Raw genomic sequence first — 19,366 nt, 5'->3', positions numbered from 1 at the left:
CCTTTGTAAACTGGAAAGCGCAAAATTGCGATCTAATTATCGAAATCAACATCGTTCCGACAATAACTCTTAGGTAAGCTGTTCGCACGTAACCTTGAATGACTCTTCGGTCAATTACTTTGAGCTGTTTACCCTTCGTGGCGGATTTTGCAAGGACTGAAGATGAGAAGAGGGAAAGGTGTTCTAAAACGCGATATGTCTTTAGATGCGGCGAGCGAAGCGAGCTAGTTTTATCATTATTCTTAGCCTCGCAGTAATAAAAAAATTCCATCAGCGCGGCACGGGCCAACGGAAGCGTAAATCTCTCAATTTTCCCAGCTTTTCGAGTCCTCCGCCACGTGCTTGGTCGGATACACCAAAATATCAGCAAGGAAATGGAGTTTGTTATCGTCCGCCCAAAATTCTGGTGTTTACCAAATAATCGCGAATTACAAAGCGAACTTCGGGGATTTATTGAATGGGAGCTTAAAAATATTCGCGTTATTTTAGTAAAAATCAACTCCCGGCGTTTGGTGCGTAGGTGCTCGTCTATTTTTGTGTAAAAACGTCGGAAATGTAGTTAAAGCTGACAAACGACAAAGACAAAATTTCCTCTTGTTGGGTCCGTGTAGGCGTAGCTTTACAACCCGACAATAATCCGCGATCATAAATTACATCGTGGATAAAATCGGTGTAAATACATTTTGTAAAAACACAATACAATAATTTATCACACGCGCTGTAATTTTCACTCTTTTTCGTGGTGGTCATCACAGTTTTTCAGTGCGTCATTGCGGCGCCGCTCGGCCACCTGAAATCGGCATAACTACCCCTATTATGGTAAAGGTTGCGGAATTCCAAGAAGTTAAACTACCTGTGCCGGAACTTGATTTTTTGCTGCCTCAGACTGACACACATCAGCTCCTTTAAGGAATAAAATTTATCTTCAGTCGACCGCTCATTACCGACCATTCTCTCTTGCGATATGGTGGTTTTTCACGGCCGTTGAACGGACAATCGGTCATCATCATCCATACGCTCGCACACACTCGCCCATTCTAACACTCCGGTGCTTTTGTTGGTCTGACAAACCCAGCCAGTCCACCGGTTCTCGGTATTTTGATAAAACTTTTCGGCAAAGCCAGTTGACGTAAATACCTGTGCGGCATTGTTAGCGAAACAGCTCTTTCGTGAAGATGGGGAAAATCCAAGAAAAGAGCGGTCGTTGAGTCGCAATCATCATCATCATCACCGAGGTATTTCAAATTGTTCTATTGTTTAAAAACGCGTAGAGATCATTAGCAACAATGAATTATGTATGTAATTGTCAATGGGTTTCTATTGTTCTTTAGTTGGGTGTTAAAGACGAGGAAGTAGGGTTGGGGTTGTTTCGAAAGCAATCAAACCGTTGCGAAACACCAGTAGCTGTCTTACTCATCGGAAATGCTGACTTTTCACTTCTGATTAAGTGATTGCTTCATTTTTTAACCTCCCGATTCTCATTAATTTGATTGTCGAAAATATAAAACAACTATAAAGGAGCCGTTTGCTGAATTAAAAGAACTGAAACGTGTTTTACTACCCAGCTTTATTGCGAAAGCTTTCATACACCTGACTCAGGATTCGCTGTAATCCACCACGCCGGTAATTCGAAGTAAAAAGAAACTGGAGGATTACAATTATCGCCGTTTCTGGCTCATAGAATACGTGGGAATGTATTTTCGACGGCCAGCGTGGCCCTTTGTGTCTGGTGTTAAACAAACAGTCTCCAAACATGGAAACAGTGGAAAACGGTGTCTATGCACTCGTTTGTTTGACGAAATAATCGTACCTGTTTGTCTTGAACATCAACAACGGTTCACTGGTTCTAAACTCTCTCTGTCACGCTGAATTCACCTGAAGTAATCACGTTTTCGGGAGATGTTACCGAAAGTTACGCAACTTTACACTTCTTTCTAACTTTGTTTGTTTGTTGCAGGGGTCCTGGACATGACTGCCACGGAGAACACAATCCGTTTCAGCGTCCACACCCTGGACAAGGCCACCAAAGCTAAAGTCACCCTAGAAAATTACTACACGAACCTCATAGCTCAACACGTGGAGCGGAAACAAAGGTAAGGGCTGTGTGAGGGATAATCGAATCCACTTCGCAAATGGAATGTCGATTCTGTTGGGCTGTCATCGAGGCGAATCCATTTGTCTATGGGAAATAACAGAATGTAAACATTTCGTGCCGGTTTCATACTGCAGAGATTTATTTTTATGTTTTGTAAACTCATTCGATTTTTGAGTTATTTTTATCAATCGGATGTAAATAAATATGACTGACGTGTTTGTATTTCTAGGTTGGCGAAGCTCGAAGAATCCCTGAAAGACGACAGCCTCTCCGAAGAGCAGAAACATGAGAAGCGCCTCCAGCACGCCCAGAAGGAGACGGAGTTTCTTCGTCTTAAGCGTTCGCGGCTCGGCGTCGAAGACTTCGAACCCTTGAAAGTAATAGGAAGGGGAGCGTTCGGCGAGGTGCGTCTAGTCCAGAAGAAAGACACTGGTCACGTGTACGCCATGAAGATCCTTCGTAAGGCAGACATGTTGGAGAAGGAGCAAGTGGCGCACGTGCGTGCCGAACGCGATATTCTTGTCGAAGCAGACCACCAATGGGTGGTCAAAATGTATTATAGTTTTCAAGATCCTATTAATCTCTACCTTATAATGGAGTTTTTACCGGGTGGGGATATGATGACGTTGTTAATGAAGAAGGATACGTTGTCGGAGGAGTTCACGCAATTTTACATCGCTGAAACGGCGCTGGCGATAGATTCTATACATAAGTTAGGGTTCATACACAGGGATATAAAACCGGATAATTTATTGTTGGATGCGAAGGGACACTTGAAGTTGAGCGATTTCGGGTTGTGCACGGGATTGAAGAAGTCGCACAGGACGGATTTTTATAGAGATCTGAGTCAAGCGAAACCCTCAGACTTCAGTGAGTAAAACCGTTCAATTATCGTAACTCAATGTCTTCAATTCCTTGTTTCCAGTAATCACATCGAGTCCGATGGACAGTAAACGCCGAGCAGAAAGTTGGAAAAAGAATCGAAGAGCTTTAGCATACAGCACTGTAGGAACTCCCGATTATATAGCCCCCGAAGTGTTCCTCCAAACCGGTTATGGACCGGCTTGCGATTGGTGGTCGCTGGGCGTCATTATGTACGAGATGCTGATCGGTTATCCTCCTTTTTGTTCTGAAAATCCTCAAGACACTTATCGTAAAGTGATGAACTGGAGGGAAACTCTTGTTTTTCCCGCTGAAGTTCCGATCTCTGAAGAGGCCAAAGATACTATTATTAAGTAAGTGAATATGTGCTGTGGGTTTCAAGTGCTAATTTATCGTCTTGCAGGTTTTGCTGTGAAGCCGAAAGAAGATTGGGTTCACAAAAAGGTTTAGAAGATTTAAAAATTATCCCGTTCTTTAGGGGGGTGGATTGGGAGCATATACGAGAGAGACCGGCAGCGATACCTGTAGAAGTTAGATCGATAGATGACACGTCGAATTTTGATGACTTCCCTGATGTCAAGCTTGAAATTCGTAAGTGTCAGTATGAATTGATAATAAAATACGATCTAATCCGTTTAATCGTAATAACCGACTTTATCAATGAATTTTTATGATTTTCCTGATGTCAAAGATGAATTCGGAAGTGTCACTGTGAATCGACAATAAATCGCGTAATAAAAACTTATCTGCTTAAATCTAATCCATGGAAATAATACTTTTAAATGAAAAAATCTAATAATCTTCGAAGAGCTTTTACAAGTTAGTTAAGAAAAATCACCGGTGCTTGAAATAACGGAAACTCTAAAAATGGAGTTTGCAAGAATTAATTAATTATTCTATTAAAGGCGAACCGGTAAAACGTTTTTGTTGTACTTCTCGAGTCATTAAGAGGGAACTCATGTTTGTTTATCATTTGGTGTAGAAACTACAAAATGAATTCTCCCGACACTCCAAGTTATAATGGTTATTTGCACGAATTATTTTTTTTTCTTTTTTTGCAGCTTCTGCGCCTATGCCTCAAGACGGAGAAGTTAATTACAAAGACTGGGTGTTCATCAATTACACTTTCAAGCGGTTTGAAGGTCTAACGCAAAGAGGAACTCCGACTAAGAAATAAAGTAGCACCACAATGTTTCGTCGATAGCTTACAATGCAGCGGCAGTTAATCGCTATAAACGAGCACTTGTTTTTAGGAAATGATCCACAAAATAGCGTGAAAAATCATGGAGGAGTGCTCTCACGATTCTCTCGTTTTTACTGTACCTATCCAGTAGAGTTATTTTCTAAAAATAAGTAATTTTTTGTGTATTATAGGTCTGAAGCAGTTTACACTGTTTGCTTTTGAGCTGTGAGAAGCTATGTATCTTTTGTTGTATTTACTTTGATATTTTCTAATCGAACGTTAATGTAAGGAACTTGTCTTCGGATTAGGTTTATTGTAAATATAATCGATGACGAATTGTTAGTACAAAATGGGGTAAGGAAAACTACTGCCACTTATTTGTGATTATGCTTTTGGAACAGAAGAGGGTGTCTGGAGATAGTTTTGTATGTAACAATCTCGCTATCATTCTAAATACAACAGAAGATTTATGTGTATATGTTATTTTTTGTTTATTGTTACAAAGTGATACTTTTATTATTTACTTGTTTTTTTATTTATAGACAATGTAATTCTTGACCACAATCAAGAACTATTTTGTATAGCTTGTGAGGAGATAAATTAATTACACTTTTTACACCCTCCCTCTTGATTCTGTCAGTGAGATCACTTTTTTATATTTTCATGTACAAGACAAAGGAATGTAGTCTTTAGATGCAGTTTCTCTAATTAGCTACCTAATTTTATTTTTATTAGTGTAACGTAACGTGTCAGAAGAAATGAAATTTTAGGAGTACGATAAGCACATATGAACAATTATTTTTCTAATAGCAACTTTGGCAGTTTTTTAGAACCCTAAAATATAATTAGATTTGTGGAAGTGTATGTGTAGTCATTGCTAAACATATCGAGGTTATGACTGTAAAACAGTCTGAATGTGCATGTGAACAGTTGGTAGAGTTGAAATTTTATGGCAAAACGAGAAGTGTTGAAATTGCTGTTGTCGCTCTCTAAAAACGCACCAACTTTTTCGGGATTTACAACAGTGGTGCAGAAGTTAGGTAGATTTACTCTGTATTTTGTTATTTATTGCAGTTTGTATTTTATAATTGGTCTCGCTAACAGGACTTGTACATATATTTACTTCCAAAAATGTGTATAACAAAAAGTTTATTAAACCTATGTGCTTTATTTCGTTTTCATTTTGAAATTCGCGCCCCTCGAACTATCGTAGATGGCATTACATGTCAAACCAAAATGGCAGCTATTTCGAAGTGACAGTGACATAATTTTCCGTGTTCAGTGATATTTTTATAAATTCTTATCTTATCAGCTCCTGTGGTTGATGATTTCCGGATTACCAACTAAAATTCATTACCTTGAATAAATAAACGGTAATTTTTAAGTGACACAACTGAGATTTCTTGTAAATGGTGTCACAGTGAACGCCCATTTGTTTATAATTTTCTTTAAAAACCCCAAAATAACGAAAAAATGGAAGATATTTTCCAGTGGTGTAGGGATGGAAATGCCCTACAAGTGCGAGTGTGGTTGGACGACACTGAACATGACATGAACCAAGGGTAAGAAAAATTACTCAAAATTGAGGTTAGTTTTATAGACATGTCCTAATTTGGTCAGCATTATGGATATTGAGTAACAATTTTCGCTTTTACCGTGGGATTTTTTATGAGGTTGATGGTGAATGGTTGTAGCGAGGTCGAAATTTGAATATTTTCAATTTTCGGAAGCGCGCTAAAATTTCTGTTTTGGTGTTTGTTTACAAACTAAATATAAATATTTTATCTGTTAGGGATGACCATGGCTTCAGTCCGTTGCATTGGGCAGCTAAAAGGGGGCACACTAAAATTGTTGAGATGCTTTTGCAAAGGGGGGCGCGGGTTAACGCCACCAATAGAGGCGATGACACCCCTTTGCATTTGGCAGCTGCTCATGGGCACAAGGATATTGTCCTCATGGTGAGTAGACAACGCAAAGTTATGAAATTTGCATCAAAACAAAAATAGTTAATAATTTGATTATGCAAGCAGATAAGAAGCCTAAAAGATATCGTAGATTTTTTAGTATGTATGAAAATAAGAATTCAATAAATCAAATTATCTAAATGGAGAAACGCAGGTTTTTGCATATTTTGTAGGCTTTTTTGCAACATCTTTAAATAAATAAGCGTTTTTTGGGGTCTCTACCGTTATACAGGTGTCCCAGAACTCATGAGTCAGAGAAAAAAGCCAACCATTCTGAACCGATTTTTTTTTTATTTTGCTCAAGAAATAATCGAGTTAAGACGAAAAAATGGTAGCCAATCCCGAAGCAGAACAGTATTTGAAAATCGGTAACTATGGACACATACTATCACTCATTGGTCAGCGGAACATTACACTCTCGTTGCCTAGGATATTTTACTTCATCTCTAGAATAAGCTTCCGGAATTGGTTGTTAATTTTTTATTTCTTTCTCGAATACTATTAAATTTAATTAATTTGTGTTTTGAAATTTACCATCTGTATTGCTGTCGGCACCCTCTCTTGCTCTAGGGATCATGAGTTCTGGGACAGCCTGTATAACGATGATGGCGTGAACATGACTGCCACACAAACGAAATAATATTATCTTTTGCGGAGACTTTTTAGTCGTAATACCACCAGGTGTTTATCTTTCAAAATCAGTTTAATGCTACTTAAAAATGCGATTTCTAAAACCCCCTTTGACGGTGTTTACTCAAAGACGGTTAATTTTAATAACTTGTTCTTATCTCTGCAAACTTTAATTAACCTCAAGCACGTTTTTATCCATCATAAATGAGTTTCTCACAACCGTTATTTTTAAGTTATTACGCCAAAAGGCCGACTTAAACTTCACAAACGAGCACGGCAACACCCCTCTCCATTATGCCTGCTTTTGGGGCTACAAAGAAATAGCGGAAGACCTGGTTCATCACGATGCTAAAGTTTCAATTGCCAACAAATATGGTGATACTCCGTTAGACAAAGCCAGAGGTATAATCGTTTGCTAGTCGAATCTGGAAGTAAATATCTTTCTATTTATAGGTTCTTTGGCAAAATCTCTTCACGACATCGCTGTTGAGCAGGGTCAGGATTTTAAAAAAATCACGTTCAAAGACCAGAGCTGGTTAGGTTTGAAAACTCGATCACGAGATGCGACATTGTCACGTCATAAAGGTATAAACATTAAAGAGTTGTATCAACGCGAACAGATCGCTACGACTCCAAGTGGTACGACGTACAGAGGTACTTGGCAGAAGAACGACGTCGTTGCGAAAGTATTAAACGTTCGTGAGGTGACATCTCGCATTTCTCGTGATTTTAATGACGAGTTCCCGAAATTGAGGATTTTTTCGCATCCGAATATTTTGCCGGTAATTGGTTGTTGTAACAGTCCGCCTTATTTGATCGTCATCAGCCAGTATATGCCGTTAGGCTCGCTTTACAATGTTCTCCACGAAAGCAGCGATGTTGTTGTCGATAATGCACAAGCTTTACGGTTTGCCGTCGATATCGCTCGAGGAATGGCGTTTTTGCACAGTTTGGAACGCATAATCCCCGAGTACCGCTTAAATAGCCGTCATGTCATCATCGACGACGATTTAACAGCGCGCATTAATATGGCCGATGCGAAATTCTCTTTTCAAGAAAAAGGGAGAGTTTACCATCCGGCTTGGATGTCGCCTGAAGCTTTACAGAAGAAGATAACAGACCGCAATTGGGAAGCTTCCGATATGTGGAGCTTCGCGATTTTATTATGGGAATTGGCGACGAGGGAAGTTCCTTTTGCTGAATTGAATCCCATGGAAGCGGGGATGAAAATTGCTTTAGAAGGGCTGCGAATTACCATTAAGCCGGGAATTTCACCCCATTTGACGAAGTTGATCAAGATTTGCATGAACGAGGATCCGGGAAAGAGGCCGACGTTTGACATGATCGTGCCGATTCTAGACAAAATGAAGCGCTGAATGACATGGAAATGATCTAATCTCGAATAATACTGGTAGTTGTGTGCCTTTGATATTGCCTTGTATTAACAACAGTCCTTAATAACTGAATTGTCCTCCGCTAAAGTTTTTATTAATTTTATATTGATACACAGGGTGAATGCGAATAAAATACAAAACCCAAAGAGGTAATAATGTTTAAACGCTGATACTGGGATATAATATACAAATTATTCGGATAAGTAGACTCTGCTGTAGTGTCAAATGCAGTAGTGATGTCGTTTTGTACTTTATTTGGGCTCACCCTGTATTTAAGATGTGCTATTTTCTAATATATTTATTAATGTGACATGTTACATTTTAGGATATTATATTTTAATAAAAAAGTATAACTGTTGATTGTTTTTCTTGCAATTTCAGCGCTTTAATTCTTGGTGATTAAAAATTACTTCATAACTTTTTATGTGTCTTCACAAAAAGCGATTGGTTTCAATTATGCGCTAAAAAACTGCTATTAAATTCTCGTTAAGCGAAAATTAATTTTCAGTCGCATTTGTCCCCTTTAAAGTTATCTTTAAACGCGTTTTTCTCGAAACTTTTGTATGTTTTTCTGTACGATGACACTCATTTTTTTTTTCTAGTGGTTTGGGAAATACTTAATAACTTGGCCAGAATTAAATATTTTCATCTAAAAATCTCAATTTTTCTTCATTATTTATATTAAAATATATCCTCCAAATTTGAAAACATTTTATGCAGTATTTTCCTTTAAGAAAAATCCAAAAAACACCTTTTTTTAGGCGATCACACTGGTTGTGTCCCTTAAGGTTGAAATTTTGATGTACATCGTATTGAAGAGGTGCGTGTTTTTGTGTCCTCTCGATTTCGATATTTATTCACATTGACGTTACTTAAAAAATTCCCTATGAAGTGACGCAACTGCTACATGAAAAACCCAGCGACTGAATTTATACGACTGTTTTTTTCTACCCCAAACCCCAATTTACATGTCGCAAATTATGCGATAAAATTGTTTAAATTTCTCATCACTTTATTGCCGTTTTTTGTAATTCCGAAAAGTCATCAACAAATCGCGCGAATATTTTTTGTATGAGTCAGAAGTTGTCTTTGTTTCAGTCACAGGTGATTTAGTTCTGCTTTGTTCTCAAGTGAGTATGCTCAAGTTCAACGACCGTAAATCTATTAAAATACCATCATGCAATTTACACATCTGCTGAATGCTGATCCGTATCTATTAAGCGTGCAGAAATTCAGTACATTTTCTATAATGAATTTGAAGAAAAAGTGTGGCGCCTGAAGATGCGTGTGGGTATAGATAAAAAATGAAGGTATTATCCGTAATAATATACAATTTAATCAAATTAAACAATCTCTCATAACAAAATGCTAAATATTGACATATCAAAATAGCATAATAATAATAACATGAAACTTCTACCATTTAGATTAAAATAAAGATTTAGTGCATAAACAATACCTTATTACATATAAACTTTAATAGAATAAACAAGAGTAATAACAACGATTTCAACATTCATAGGTAAAGGTTGTCAAATATGAGCACATATCAATTATAAATATTAAAAACACATCGATAAAATGCGCGCGTGTGTGGTGTATGAGTTATGCACATTGAAAAATTCTTAAATATAATTTGCAAATAAATTAATTGAGATGGCATGATAAAAATGGATAAGGCAGTGGAAAATTGATAAAAACACCGATAAATAATAGAATACTCTCTAACAATATAAAATGTACTATGTACAGATTAAGTATTAAAATTAGGTACATTTAATTGTCTTTTGTCATGTCATTTTTCCAATCAATGTTTACTAATAATAGTCGTAAAATTATAGCCTCATTATATACATAAAGTCACTAACCGCGAAATGTGTAAGTACGAAACCTCAGTCACACGTTACAAAATAAGGGATATGTAGGTACATCCTATTCCATCGATATGCAAAGAATTTTCTGTAGACACCTAAATTTCATATTTCTGAAACGAAAATTACACTTCTAGTAGAATCGTTTTGTACTCTAATAGATAACAACACCCTAATAGGTACAACTAGGGTTAGTGATATACCGCGATATGATTGTTACTTCACTTGATAAGCACAATAGATGACTACTATTATCGATCGCACAGTGGGCAAGTCACAAATATGTAGCCCACCCTGTATTTATTAAAGATACAATACTAACATTAACTTTATTTTAAACCCGGACTCTTCCACGAAAAGTCCCTCCACACCAAAATTAACCAAAGAGTTTGCAACAATATGTACAATCTGCTAAACACAGAGTAATCTTGACAATGATATGTATGAACGATACGTTAAATGAACTACGTATTTCGAAACGAAAACTAAACAAGCTGAAGACCCTGTCGATCACGGATTGATGTCGTTTCCTTTCAGCCTTGGCGCGATTTGAGCAAGAAGAGGCATGTGCATCCTTAGACAAAGCTGTCCGAGAGCGCACATTACAGCAAGATTCATGGCAATCACAATTCGTCAGGAAAGAAACTGCAATAAGCCAAAAAATCTGAACACTACAATCGTCTCTTGTCTATAGGTCACTGTAGATCGTCTTCGGATTTAGGAATGTCGAAAATCTCGGCGAAGAGCGGTGGCAGAGTCAGCTTCGTCCAGTTCATGCGGAACCAGTCTAGATGTGCTGAGTGCTTGGCGCCCAGATTGCGCAGTTCTGGCAGTTTTATTAGCAGGCTCGAGAATAGCTGTGGTTCGTTGGCGTGGTTCCGACCGACCTAAAATACATTTTATACACTTTTCCAACTAAATCTTATTTCCCTTACCTGAACTTTCAAAGCTTCGATGAGTTTGTCCTGGTGATGCTCTATGGATTTAACATCCGTGATTCCGTTTCTGTCGGCTGTCAACAACACCACCGCTGAGAAGAGCCCTATTTCCGTGTCATTCAAAGCCAAAGCGTTGAACGTATTCGCAAAGTGCAGAACCGACGAAATGAAATCAGCCTGAAACCGAAAAAATTTGTAAAACAGAATTTTTCTACATTTTTCCACTTACATCGTACATAACTTCCAGCTGCTGCCTCGTCACCGTCGTCCCATCATCGAACATCATCACGGTATTACTCGTCAACCTCGCCACATGACTCAACCAAATCTCAAAAAACCCTATTTTAATCAAGATCAGTTGATCATCCTGCCCCAGATCACAAAATCCCGGCACTCTCTTAGCAAACTCCACTACCCTTTGAACGCTAGGTGTGATATTGGCGGCGAATTGTTGCCACAACCAGCACCGTTCTTGTTCCAAGGCTTCGGCGGTGGAACTCGCCGCTTCGCTGTCGGCGGGGCTCGCTGGAGGCGGTACCACTGGCTTACGCACCAGGTTTCGGGTGTGCTCCTCCGTGTAGCCACAATTGGCATGATGAGCCTGAGATACGGTGAGAATGACGTCGTACACTGCCAGCTGCTTCGTCTCTGTGTCAGACTGGTCGGCGTCGGTGGTGGTGACACGGGACGCTTCCTCGGTGCTGCGCTCGCGGGATCGCTTGGGGACGCGGCCATATCGAACAGCTGGAAAATTGAGAAATTTTAGTTCGGCGGTTGATTGATTGGGAAATTACGAGCGAATTTAATGAAAGCGACCTATTTTACGCATGAATACTCGTTTTTTGAGTCATGCATCATTTACTGCCACTTTAATATAAATAAAGACTTCTTATGGTCTTTATTGTACAAAATTCTGAAAATAAGTAATAGAATGGAGTACAAACAGGTGAAATAATAAGTAAAATTTCCAATTTGGCCGATTGAAACGTAACACGTTATGCAGTTTCCGGATAAAACTTTTTTCTTAATTTTTTATTCATATATCTGTGATAGTTATGCCGTAACATGTTTTCTACTCGTTAACAAGGTGTAATTTATTTGACGAGATAAAGTCAGTAATGTCGTTGATAAATATAGGATTAAAACCGGTCCTAAGTCAGACCTTTGCAATACGCCGGATGTGCAAACACGTTAGAATACAGTTTTTGTGCCTGAAACATTATTTCCGATTGAATAGATATTAGAAAAACACCACATTGAGATCCAGAGATATTCAAATGTGTGCTGTAATCTCAGCTTTTATTTGTACCGCGTTTTATTGCTTTCTGTTGTAAATGCAATGGTTTAAACAGTCGGTATCTTCAGAGAATGTTGAATTTAATTGTGGTTAATAAAAACTTGCATTAACTTGAGGCTGCTGCATAGTTTAGGAATTTTATTTTGAAAATCAGTTTGGCGCATCCACCATTATTGCAGTATTATTGCGGGCTGTGTTTAATGTCGAGGATATTATATAAAATCGACGGGGATTTTACAGTTATTTTTTATTTTTATTTTTTACTTCTTCTAGTTATACAATTCTGTTACCTGAGAGCAAAAATCGACTAACTCCAAAATTCGTATTTTTAGAGAGGGGCAAAAATTATACATTTTCCTACATATTTGGCTGCTACAGGTAATTGCAGAATGTAATAAACACACTTTTTTAAAAATATAAATAACAAAAGGAAATCTTTAATTACAGACAAAAATTTAAAAAATTGAACAACAGAGAGATATCATAAATGGCGTAAATGGAGTTAGTCTGTTTAACTTCTAAAAGGTTGTGGCTTAGTTTGGAAATGCTAATAGCAAACTCCATTTTCTTTTTCAAAATTATTTTTATGTAAAGTGAATATCAAATATTTCACAACATAATTTGCTGACAGAAATGCTTGCAGGTAATTGAAATTATTAGGTCGCAACTCATATTTTATTAAAGTAAAAGTTTTGGCAAATTTTTATTATTAATTTGACAAATACGTAGCAACAAAATACGCAAAACAACATTAAAAAATAAAACAATAATGAACCAAGTAACATAAAACTTCTAAAATCTTCAGCTTCAGCGTTGTGAAGAAGGTTTTGAAAATCATCTTGATACTCTTCTGAAATATATTTTAGAAGCGACATACTTTGCGAGGCTGATGAGTGTTTTCAAAGTTTTCAGAATTTCCATTCCTTTTGCACGGTTTTAATTTAATACTAGTGTGAATGGAGTTGAGTTTTTTTAAAACTCAATAAATCCAATTTTGACTGACATTGGGTTTGATGTGAAATTGGGATTATTTTGGGTAAATCTAAAACAATGTATTTTTTATTCAGTGAAAAATCTTTTGGCCAAAACATTGTGTTACCCTTTTATGCCGAAATAGTTAAGTAAATTTGGTGAAAATTGAATAAATCATCGTTTTTTCAAAATGTATGAAATGGATTTATTGAGTTTTGAAAAATAACTCGTCAGTCACTTTATGCTCTCAATGTAGAATGGAGTTACTTTTTCTAATTTGTATTTTTGCGATATATTGTTTTTTTAGGTTTTTTTTTTACGTATCATGACAAACACAATGTTATTAACATTAATTAATCCGATATTAACTTATTTTATCGAGTTAAGCTGTTTTCGCTCTCAGGTACAGAATTATTTGTGAGAAATAAAAATTGAGTTTACCTCGCATTTCATGTGTGACTTCACAAAATTGATTTGAATTCCAGAGAAAGGGATATGAGCGTCATATAATCTCATTTTCACTGCTAAACCGAACATTTTAACGAAATTATCCCGGCGCCTCCACCAAATTTAAAGCGCCTGTTGCACCGCACGAGTGATTTCTGACACGTGCTTTTGAATATTTCCACAATTCTTTCCTGCGGCGTTAAACATCGAGAAATACATGTTTACCTGTTGTTAATTCCCCGAATCGCCTGTTTTTAAGTCTACGAATTTACAGCAACTATACAACAAAACTAACTCGATTTATGCCCCCGAAACTTTACAGCGCACAAAAACTTTCCACTTTCGGGATAAGCCAGCGCTAAATGCGTCGTTTTACAACAAGAAAACAATTTGTGTCTACACGACGACCAATGAAAGTGCGGTCCATAAATCACGTGGGCGCAATGAGGTGACATTTATCTTAGGACGTGTTGTAATTCCTGTTCTATCGTTGGAATACAAATGAGATCGATTACGCACGACGAAAAATATGTGACAGTGTCGATTGTCGTTCTCATTCAAAAGAACAAAGAATAATTTTCTTGAATTATTCATAGTGCTGCTACTGCTCCGGTGTGGCAAAGTGACAGTGTTGTCATGTCGAGTTTATTATGATGCATGATGCTTTTAAGTGGAATACTGTGACTATAATCACGTGGTGGAAAATTCTGCTTTAGTATAATGAGATTGCAGTGTTTGCGTGAGGGGATGCTGGATGAAAATGTGAGTGGCGCTAGGTGTAAAGTTAGTTAAATTTAACGAAGTTGAGTAAAGTAGCTTATAATTAGTAAAAATATGATTGAAGTTTTAACGCTTGTTTTCATTGTTATCAGTTTAGTAATGAAACGAGTTTGTAAAGTGAGGGATTATGGCATGAGTGAACCCTGGAATGAGTCCGTAATCCCGCATGATTAACGAGTACCATACGCGGTTTTATAGTCAGCAGACGGCGGATATTTTCGTCTGAACTAATAAGGAACATTGTCGTCGAAAGTAAGTCGTTGCTTTTATAATTCTCAGAGACAAAAATTAAGAATTATGCTAACTCTCCGCTGCATTATGCGTAGGCTATAAATTTGAGCTTAATTAATAGGAAAGGGGGCATTATTAGCTCCGCAAAATATGAATATGTATTGCATTATGTTGTTAGATAAGAAGTGTAAAGGCATTTCCAGGATTATAATTGCTGTTAACTGAAGAAAGTCTTAATAATACGTAACGTGACAAAATTAGACATGAATGAACAGTTTCAATCGGTTTAGGTTGTATAATATTAATATTTTTGGACCTCAGAGTTAGATAGAATTTAAAATGAATGTTTTGAAGTCCCAAGGCCTGTAATATAAAATTTCGCGTTCTTTTTCTCCATTACTTCGTTTACGCGGTGCAATAAAGAGCATCTGCTGTCAGTGCCCGGTAAATAAATCGACTCCATTATACTCACAGTCCCTGGACATTCCAACGGAGAGGCATTTTTTGAACCTGCAGTACTGACATCGATTCCTATTGAGACGTATAACGAGGCATTTTCCGTCACGCAAACATCTGTACTCGATCTGCTTCTGTATGCTCCTCCTGAAGAAACCCTGAAAGAATGACGTTCATTTCAGAAAAGTGAAGATGTTTGTTTTCTTGTTTGTGCGTTCCCCGAAGGAGTTCTTTCGTCGATGAATGGCGGTCTAGCGCGCAAAAACAAGTTTCGCTAAAGCGGAAGAGAATCGAAGGGACCGTTAGTTTGGAGAAATGATGCTGGCTTGTTCTGGGAGGTATCGATTACCTTTGCCTTGGGTGCGATGCATAATTACGAATGTTTGTTTGCGAGCAAAGAATCGTAACTTGGGGTTGGGTTGGCTCTTGAGACGGGAGACTTCGATTGCCGGTAATTTGGGTAATTGGAGAAGCGACGTTGCGAGATGCTAATTTATGCATTTTAGATGGATCAATACGCCAGATGGAACAGTTAATTGGATTTTTGTTTTTTGTACAGAAAAACCGTGGAATTTACATTGAGGATGTTATTGATTAGGACACTGAACTGTCTGGATTTTTATCATAAACTTTAATTTAAACTGTATTGATCAACCTACGAGCTGGAATTTATATCTGTGTTGGCGGAATATTGTGCTATTTGAGACAAACTATGCAGTGAGTACGGCTATAATCATTTCATTGTTGGATGGTAAATATAGCAGAGCGGTAGTTGTCTTTGTGCGAAATGATCCCGATTTGATTCCATTACGATATACAAATTTAATACCCTATGTCGCTAAATGGAAATTCGAATGCTCTTGTTAACTCGCGACATACACCTACATATCTACAAATTTACATAAGATCATTGAAATATACAATTTTAGTGGATGGTTTCAGGAAATCATTTCTTCAGAAGCAAATGTAGGTCGCTATTATTGATAAATCCATTATCGTAACTGCAAATGAAATAAACACAATTAGATGAATTGGTTTTTGAAAATGTACGGATATATCATTAAGTGGGATCAGAAACAATAACCGTTTTATCTTCTTTTTGCTTCATTACTATGTAATTAATTAAAATTACAAACATAATCGTATCAAATCATTCAATATTTTATGAATTCTAAGAAAAACGCTGCCCGTGTTTCTCATGGTTTTTTATTTCCAATTAGAGCGATGAACGATGGATTTTTACAAGGAACCTCGTAATTCACACTGAAAACTTTGTTTCGTTTATATTTTCCCAATATCTTTCATTTTCAAGATCAAAGAAAAGCATTACGTCGAAAATGCCTTTTTCCCTTTTCGTATTAACTTTTCTGGGTAAAAATGGGAAAAACAGCATTTGCGACTTTGAGTTATCAAATACATTTTCAGAAAAAAATTGGGATTAGTAAGACTGGAATGTTGCAACAAGAGTGCGAAAAAAACGATTTTTTTCTCTCGAAATTCCGGAGCTAAGAAGCACCGAAAATTCCGGATTTCCAAATAAAAAAAAAAATCGATTTTGGGATATGTAAAACGAAATTCTTACCAACAAAAGTCCAAGAAAAATTATAAGTAGTTTAAATGTAATAATTTTGTTGCACTGTCTACTCTGCACTTCCTATGATTTATTAATAATTATACATTATTATCAATTGCTGATATTATTTTTTATATAATTAATTTTTCAAGTTGTATCCTGTGTTATCGCAAGAGTATCTTGTTTATTTAACAATTATCGGTAAATAAAACTCCATTATTATTATACCTGTTTAACAAGACCTGTTGTAGTACTTGTTTCGTGACAACAAAAAGTCAATAAACACAATAATGTTACAACAAAATTGGCTATAAACACCTAATGATCACATTGAAACCACTATTTCGAATGGGATAGAAATCGTATAGAATTTAACAAGATTTTAAAATGTTCTCATAGGTAATAAGTTGATTTTTTTTGTCATTAGGAATGATTTTCATTTTAGCTACTTCAAATTTATCGTTTTAAAACATTTTCTGTTGCTATCACAAAAGAGCTAAACTCCACACTTTTCCGTTGCTTAGAATTTAAGCCAGGCAGCCAAAAATTCTAACTCAAATTCTGGAATTTTTCATGGATTATTAACATCAATCTAATTGTGAGTCCATGACCCAAAAATCTGGAGAATGGCTAAAAGTACCAAAACAGGTAATATGTAAAAAATCTGCATATCATCATAGTCAATATAAAAGTACAATTTGCACCCGATTTTGTAATCTAAACCCTTCCTGAATATTTTATACAATACTTTTAGAATTATGTAAATGTGGTCTACACGCGAATATGAGCCATTATTGTGTAATTCTGGAGAACAGCATGTTTAAAGACCACAAAATTTATGTTGTGTTCTTCTTGCAAACCCAACCAACATAACACCACAAAATTGTTCGTTGTAAACTCTGGTCATTACAAGCGGAAAATAAGCTCTCGGTTTCCAGTTGTTTACTCTCCAATATTATGTATTTTGCAATAAACATGCTTTGTTAAGACAAACTTAAATATCAATTTATCAATATGATTTATCTCAAGATAATTTCACGCATTGTATGTATATAAACATTAGTCTTCTTCACATGGGAACCTCCATTTCAAAACAGTTAGAAATGGTAAAATAAATGATTCGATTCCTAACGTGACATGTGCAATATTTCTCTTTTCAAAGAATCCTCGTGGTACCGCACAAGGTCGTCGGTCATAGACACTTCTCCATAATGTTCTGAGTACAACTTAGCACCGATAATTATACCTTACGCATATTACTTGTGCTAATTACAAAAAAAGAACTAATTACGAATGGTGATCGTGGACCGTTACGGTACGTTGTTGTGATTAAATCATTACTTTAAACTGGTTAACGTGTGTAACACGAGTTAGGTGGGGCTGCAATTAATTAATCTCGCTCCAAGCAAATCTGAAAAATACCACTTGGAAAACAGAAATCCGCAGTATGCACATCGAAAACCAATTAAATTATCATTAGCTTTGCCTCATTACTTGCGAATTGTGATGCAGGATGGTTGGTAGTGTGGGAGGACTTGGAACTTATTGATAATGGAGCAATCGTTAGGAACATAACGACGTTGTCATAACGTAACGTATGGGAGCTTGGAAGAGAAATGACCGGTTGGATGGAGATTAATTGTTCTTATTCTGTTTTTTATTCATATGCGAGTATGTAAATATGACGATTAGAATTTTAAATTTTTGTTTTAAATTGGGAACTATCAACACGGTGTGATTACCATTTACGCGGGGCTTGTATAAATTGTGCCAGGAATCTTTCCGACAGCTGTGGAAAATTTACCTCTTTGTTTAAGAGGTAATTTCTCCGCTCTGCTGTTATTTGTAAGGTGATCCAGAATAATTCCAATAAATTTGTTTTGTTTGTTTGGAATGGAGCGACGCGCTTTGGCACGTTTTTATCATTGATTTCATGAAATACAAATCTTTTCCGGTGTTTCTGGTCTTATTTTATTTTACTCGATTCCCAAAGGAATCGAAGTTTTATTCTTTTGAAAAAATCGACATATTTTATTATAAAATATAAACCAGTGGAAATTGAATTTGAGATTTATTAATCGACGTATTATGGAGGAAAAAATTAATTGAAAGAGTTTTACAAATAACTTCAGAGAATCGTGAAGTCCTCGGGAATCATAGGAAATCCTAGAAAACTGTAGAGAATCTAATTTAAAAGGATTTTAGGGCTTCTTAGAGAATCCTGGAGAGGCCGGGAAATTTGAGAAAATCTCAGAGAATAACAAAATGTTGAAATCATTAATCTGAAAAACTTAATAAATCAGAGAATTTTAGGGGTTTTTAAAAACCCTGAAAAGCAGCAGAAAAATAAAAAGATGAGAAAATAAACGAATAAATTACAGAATTGTAGAATCCTGGAGAATTATGAAGAAAGAAAAAGAGAACTCAAGAAGATTTTTGAAAATTATGAAAGAGCGATTATAGAGAATTTTGGAGAAACTGGCGAATTTGAGAAAATAATTTCTATTATTAATATATAATAGATAATATATAATTAGTCCTAGACTGTCTAGAAAATTTTAGTGGACTTTCCTAAAAATCCTAAATAAATAGTAAATCCTAAAAAGTCACAAGAGATTCTAGAGAAATCGAAAGAATGAAAGAGTTAATAATA

The 19,366-nt window shown here is 36.4% G+C and overlaps 3 protein-coding genes and 1 long non-coding RNA gene across 8 annotated transcripts in view; 3 read left to right on the top strand and 1 right to left on the bottom strand.

The window, feature by feature from the left end:
- Positions 1–5,330, top strand: part of trc (Serine/threonine-protein kinase tricornered) — a 35,743-nt gene extending 30,413 nt beyond the window's left edge. For all 4 annotated transcript variants that reach the window (XM_088029330.1, XM_088029328.1, XM_088029329.1 and 1 more), the window contains 5 exons: positions 1,958–2,093; positions 2,325–2,965; positions 3,021–3,330; positions 3,381–3,568; positions 4,039–5,330. In XM_088029330.1, the coding sequence (XP_087885456.1) occupies positions 1,969–2,093; positions 2,325–2,965; positions 3,021–3,330; positions 3,381–3,568; positions 4,039–4,154 (1,380 nt within the window). In that variant the 5' untranslated portion in view covers positions 1,958–1,968 and the 3' untranslated portion in view covers positions 4,155–5,330. The remainder of the gene's footprint in view (positions 1–1,957; positions 2,094–2,324; positions 2,966–3,020; positions 3,331–3,380; positions 3,569–4,038) is intronic.
- A 52-nt stretch (positions 5,331–5,382) lies between these two features.
- On the top strand, positions 5,383–8,506 carry Ilk (integrin linked kinase). The gene is made up of 4 exons (XM_088029332.1): positions 5,383–5,722; positions 5,953–6,118; positions 6,988–7,156; positions 7,208–8,506. Exons 1-4 carry the CDS (start codon positions 5,634–5,636, stop codon positions 8,128–8,130), a joined length of 1,347 nt encoding a protein of 448 aa, XP_087885458.1. The 5' UTR covers positions 5,383–5,633; the 3' UTR covers positions 8,131–8,506.
- A 955-nt stretch (positions 8,507–9,461) lies between these two features.
- Positions 9,462–19,366, bottom strand: part of Eip78C (Ecdysone-induced protein 78C) — a 32,728-nt gene continuing 22,823 nt past the window's right edge. For both annotated transcript variants that reach the window (XM_088030893.1, XM_088030892.1), the window contains 4 exons: positions 15,157–15,298; positions 11,187–11,701; positions 10,955–11,134; positions 9,462–10,906 (listed from right to left, as the gene is read on the bottom strand). In XM_088030893.1, coding sequence (XP_087887019.1) covers positions 10,715–10,906; positions 10,955–11,134; positions 11,187–11,701; positions 15,157–15,298 — 1,029 coding nt within the window. In that variant the 3' untranslated portion in view covers positions 9,462–10,714. The remainder of the gene's footprint in view (positions 10,907–10,954; positions 11,135–11,186; positions 11,702–15,156; positions 15,299–19,366) is intronic.
- Positions 15,294–15,866, top strand: LOC148179828 (uncharacterized). The gene is made up of 2 exons (XR_015769652.1): positions 15,294–15,591; positions 15,647–15,866. It is a non-coding gene; the product is annotated as an uncharacterized LOC148179828 (long non-coding RNA).

The sequence above is a fragment of the Gnatocerus cornutus genome, chromosome 2, assembly GCF_029298725.1.
Source record: "Gnatocerus cornutus isolate USDA-ARS CGAHR chromosome 2, icGnaCorn1.1, whole genome shotgun sequence".
NCBI lineage: Eukaryota > Metazoa > Arthropoda > Insecta > Coleoptera > Tenebrionidae > Gnatocerus > Gnatocerus cornutus.
Note: the sequence above shows the minus strand (reverse complement) of the source record. Positions and strands in the feature narration are given on the sequence as shown.

Coding starts and splice junctions, on each gene's coding strand:
- Ilk (XM_088029332.1), top strand. CDS start 5,634: ATGGAAGATATTTTCCAGTGGTGTAGGGATGGAAATGCCCTACAAGTG. Junction 5,723..5,952: donor GAACATGACATGAACCAAGG/GTAAGAAAAATT, acceptor TTTATCTGTTAG/GGATGACCATGGCTTCAGTC. Junction 6,119..6,987: donor ACAAGGATATTGTCCTCATG/GTGAGTAGACAA, acceptor GTTATTTTTAAG/TTATTACGCCAAAAGGCCGA.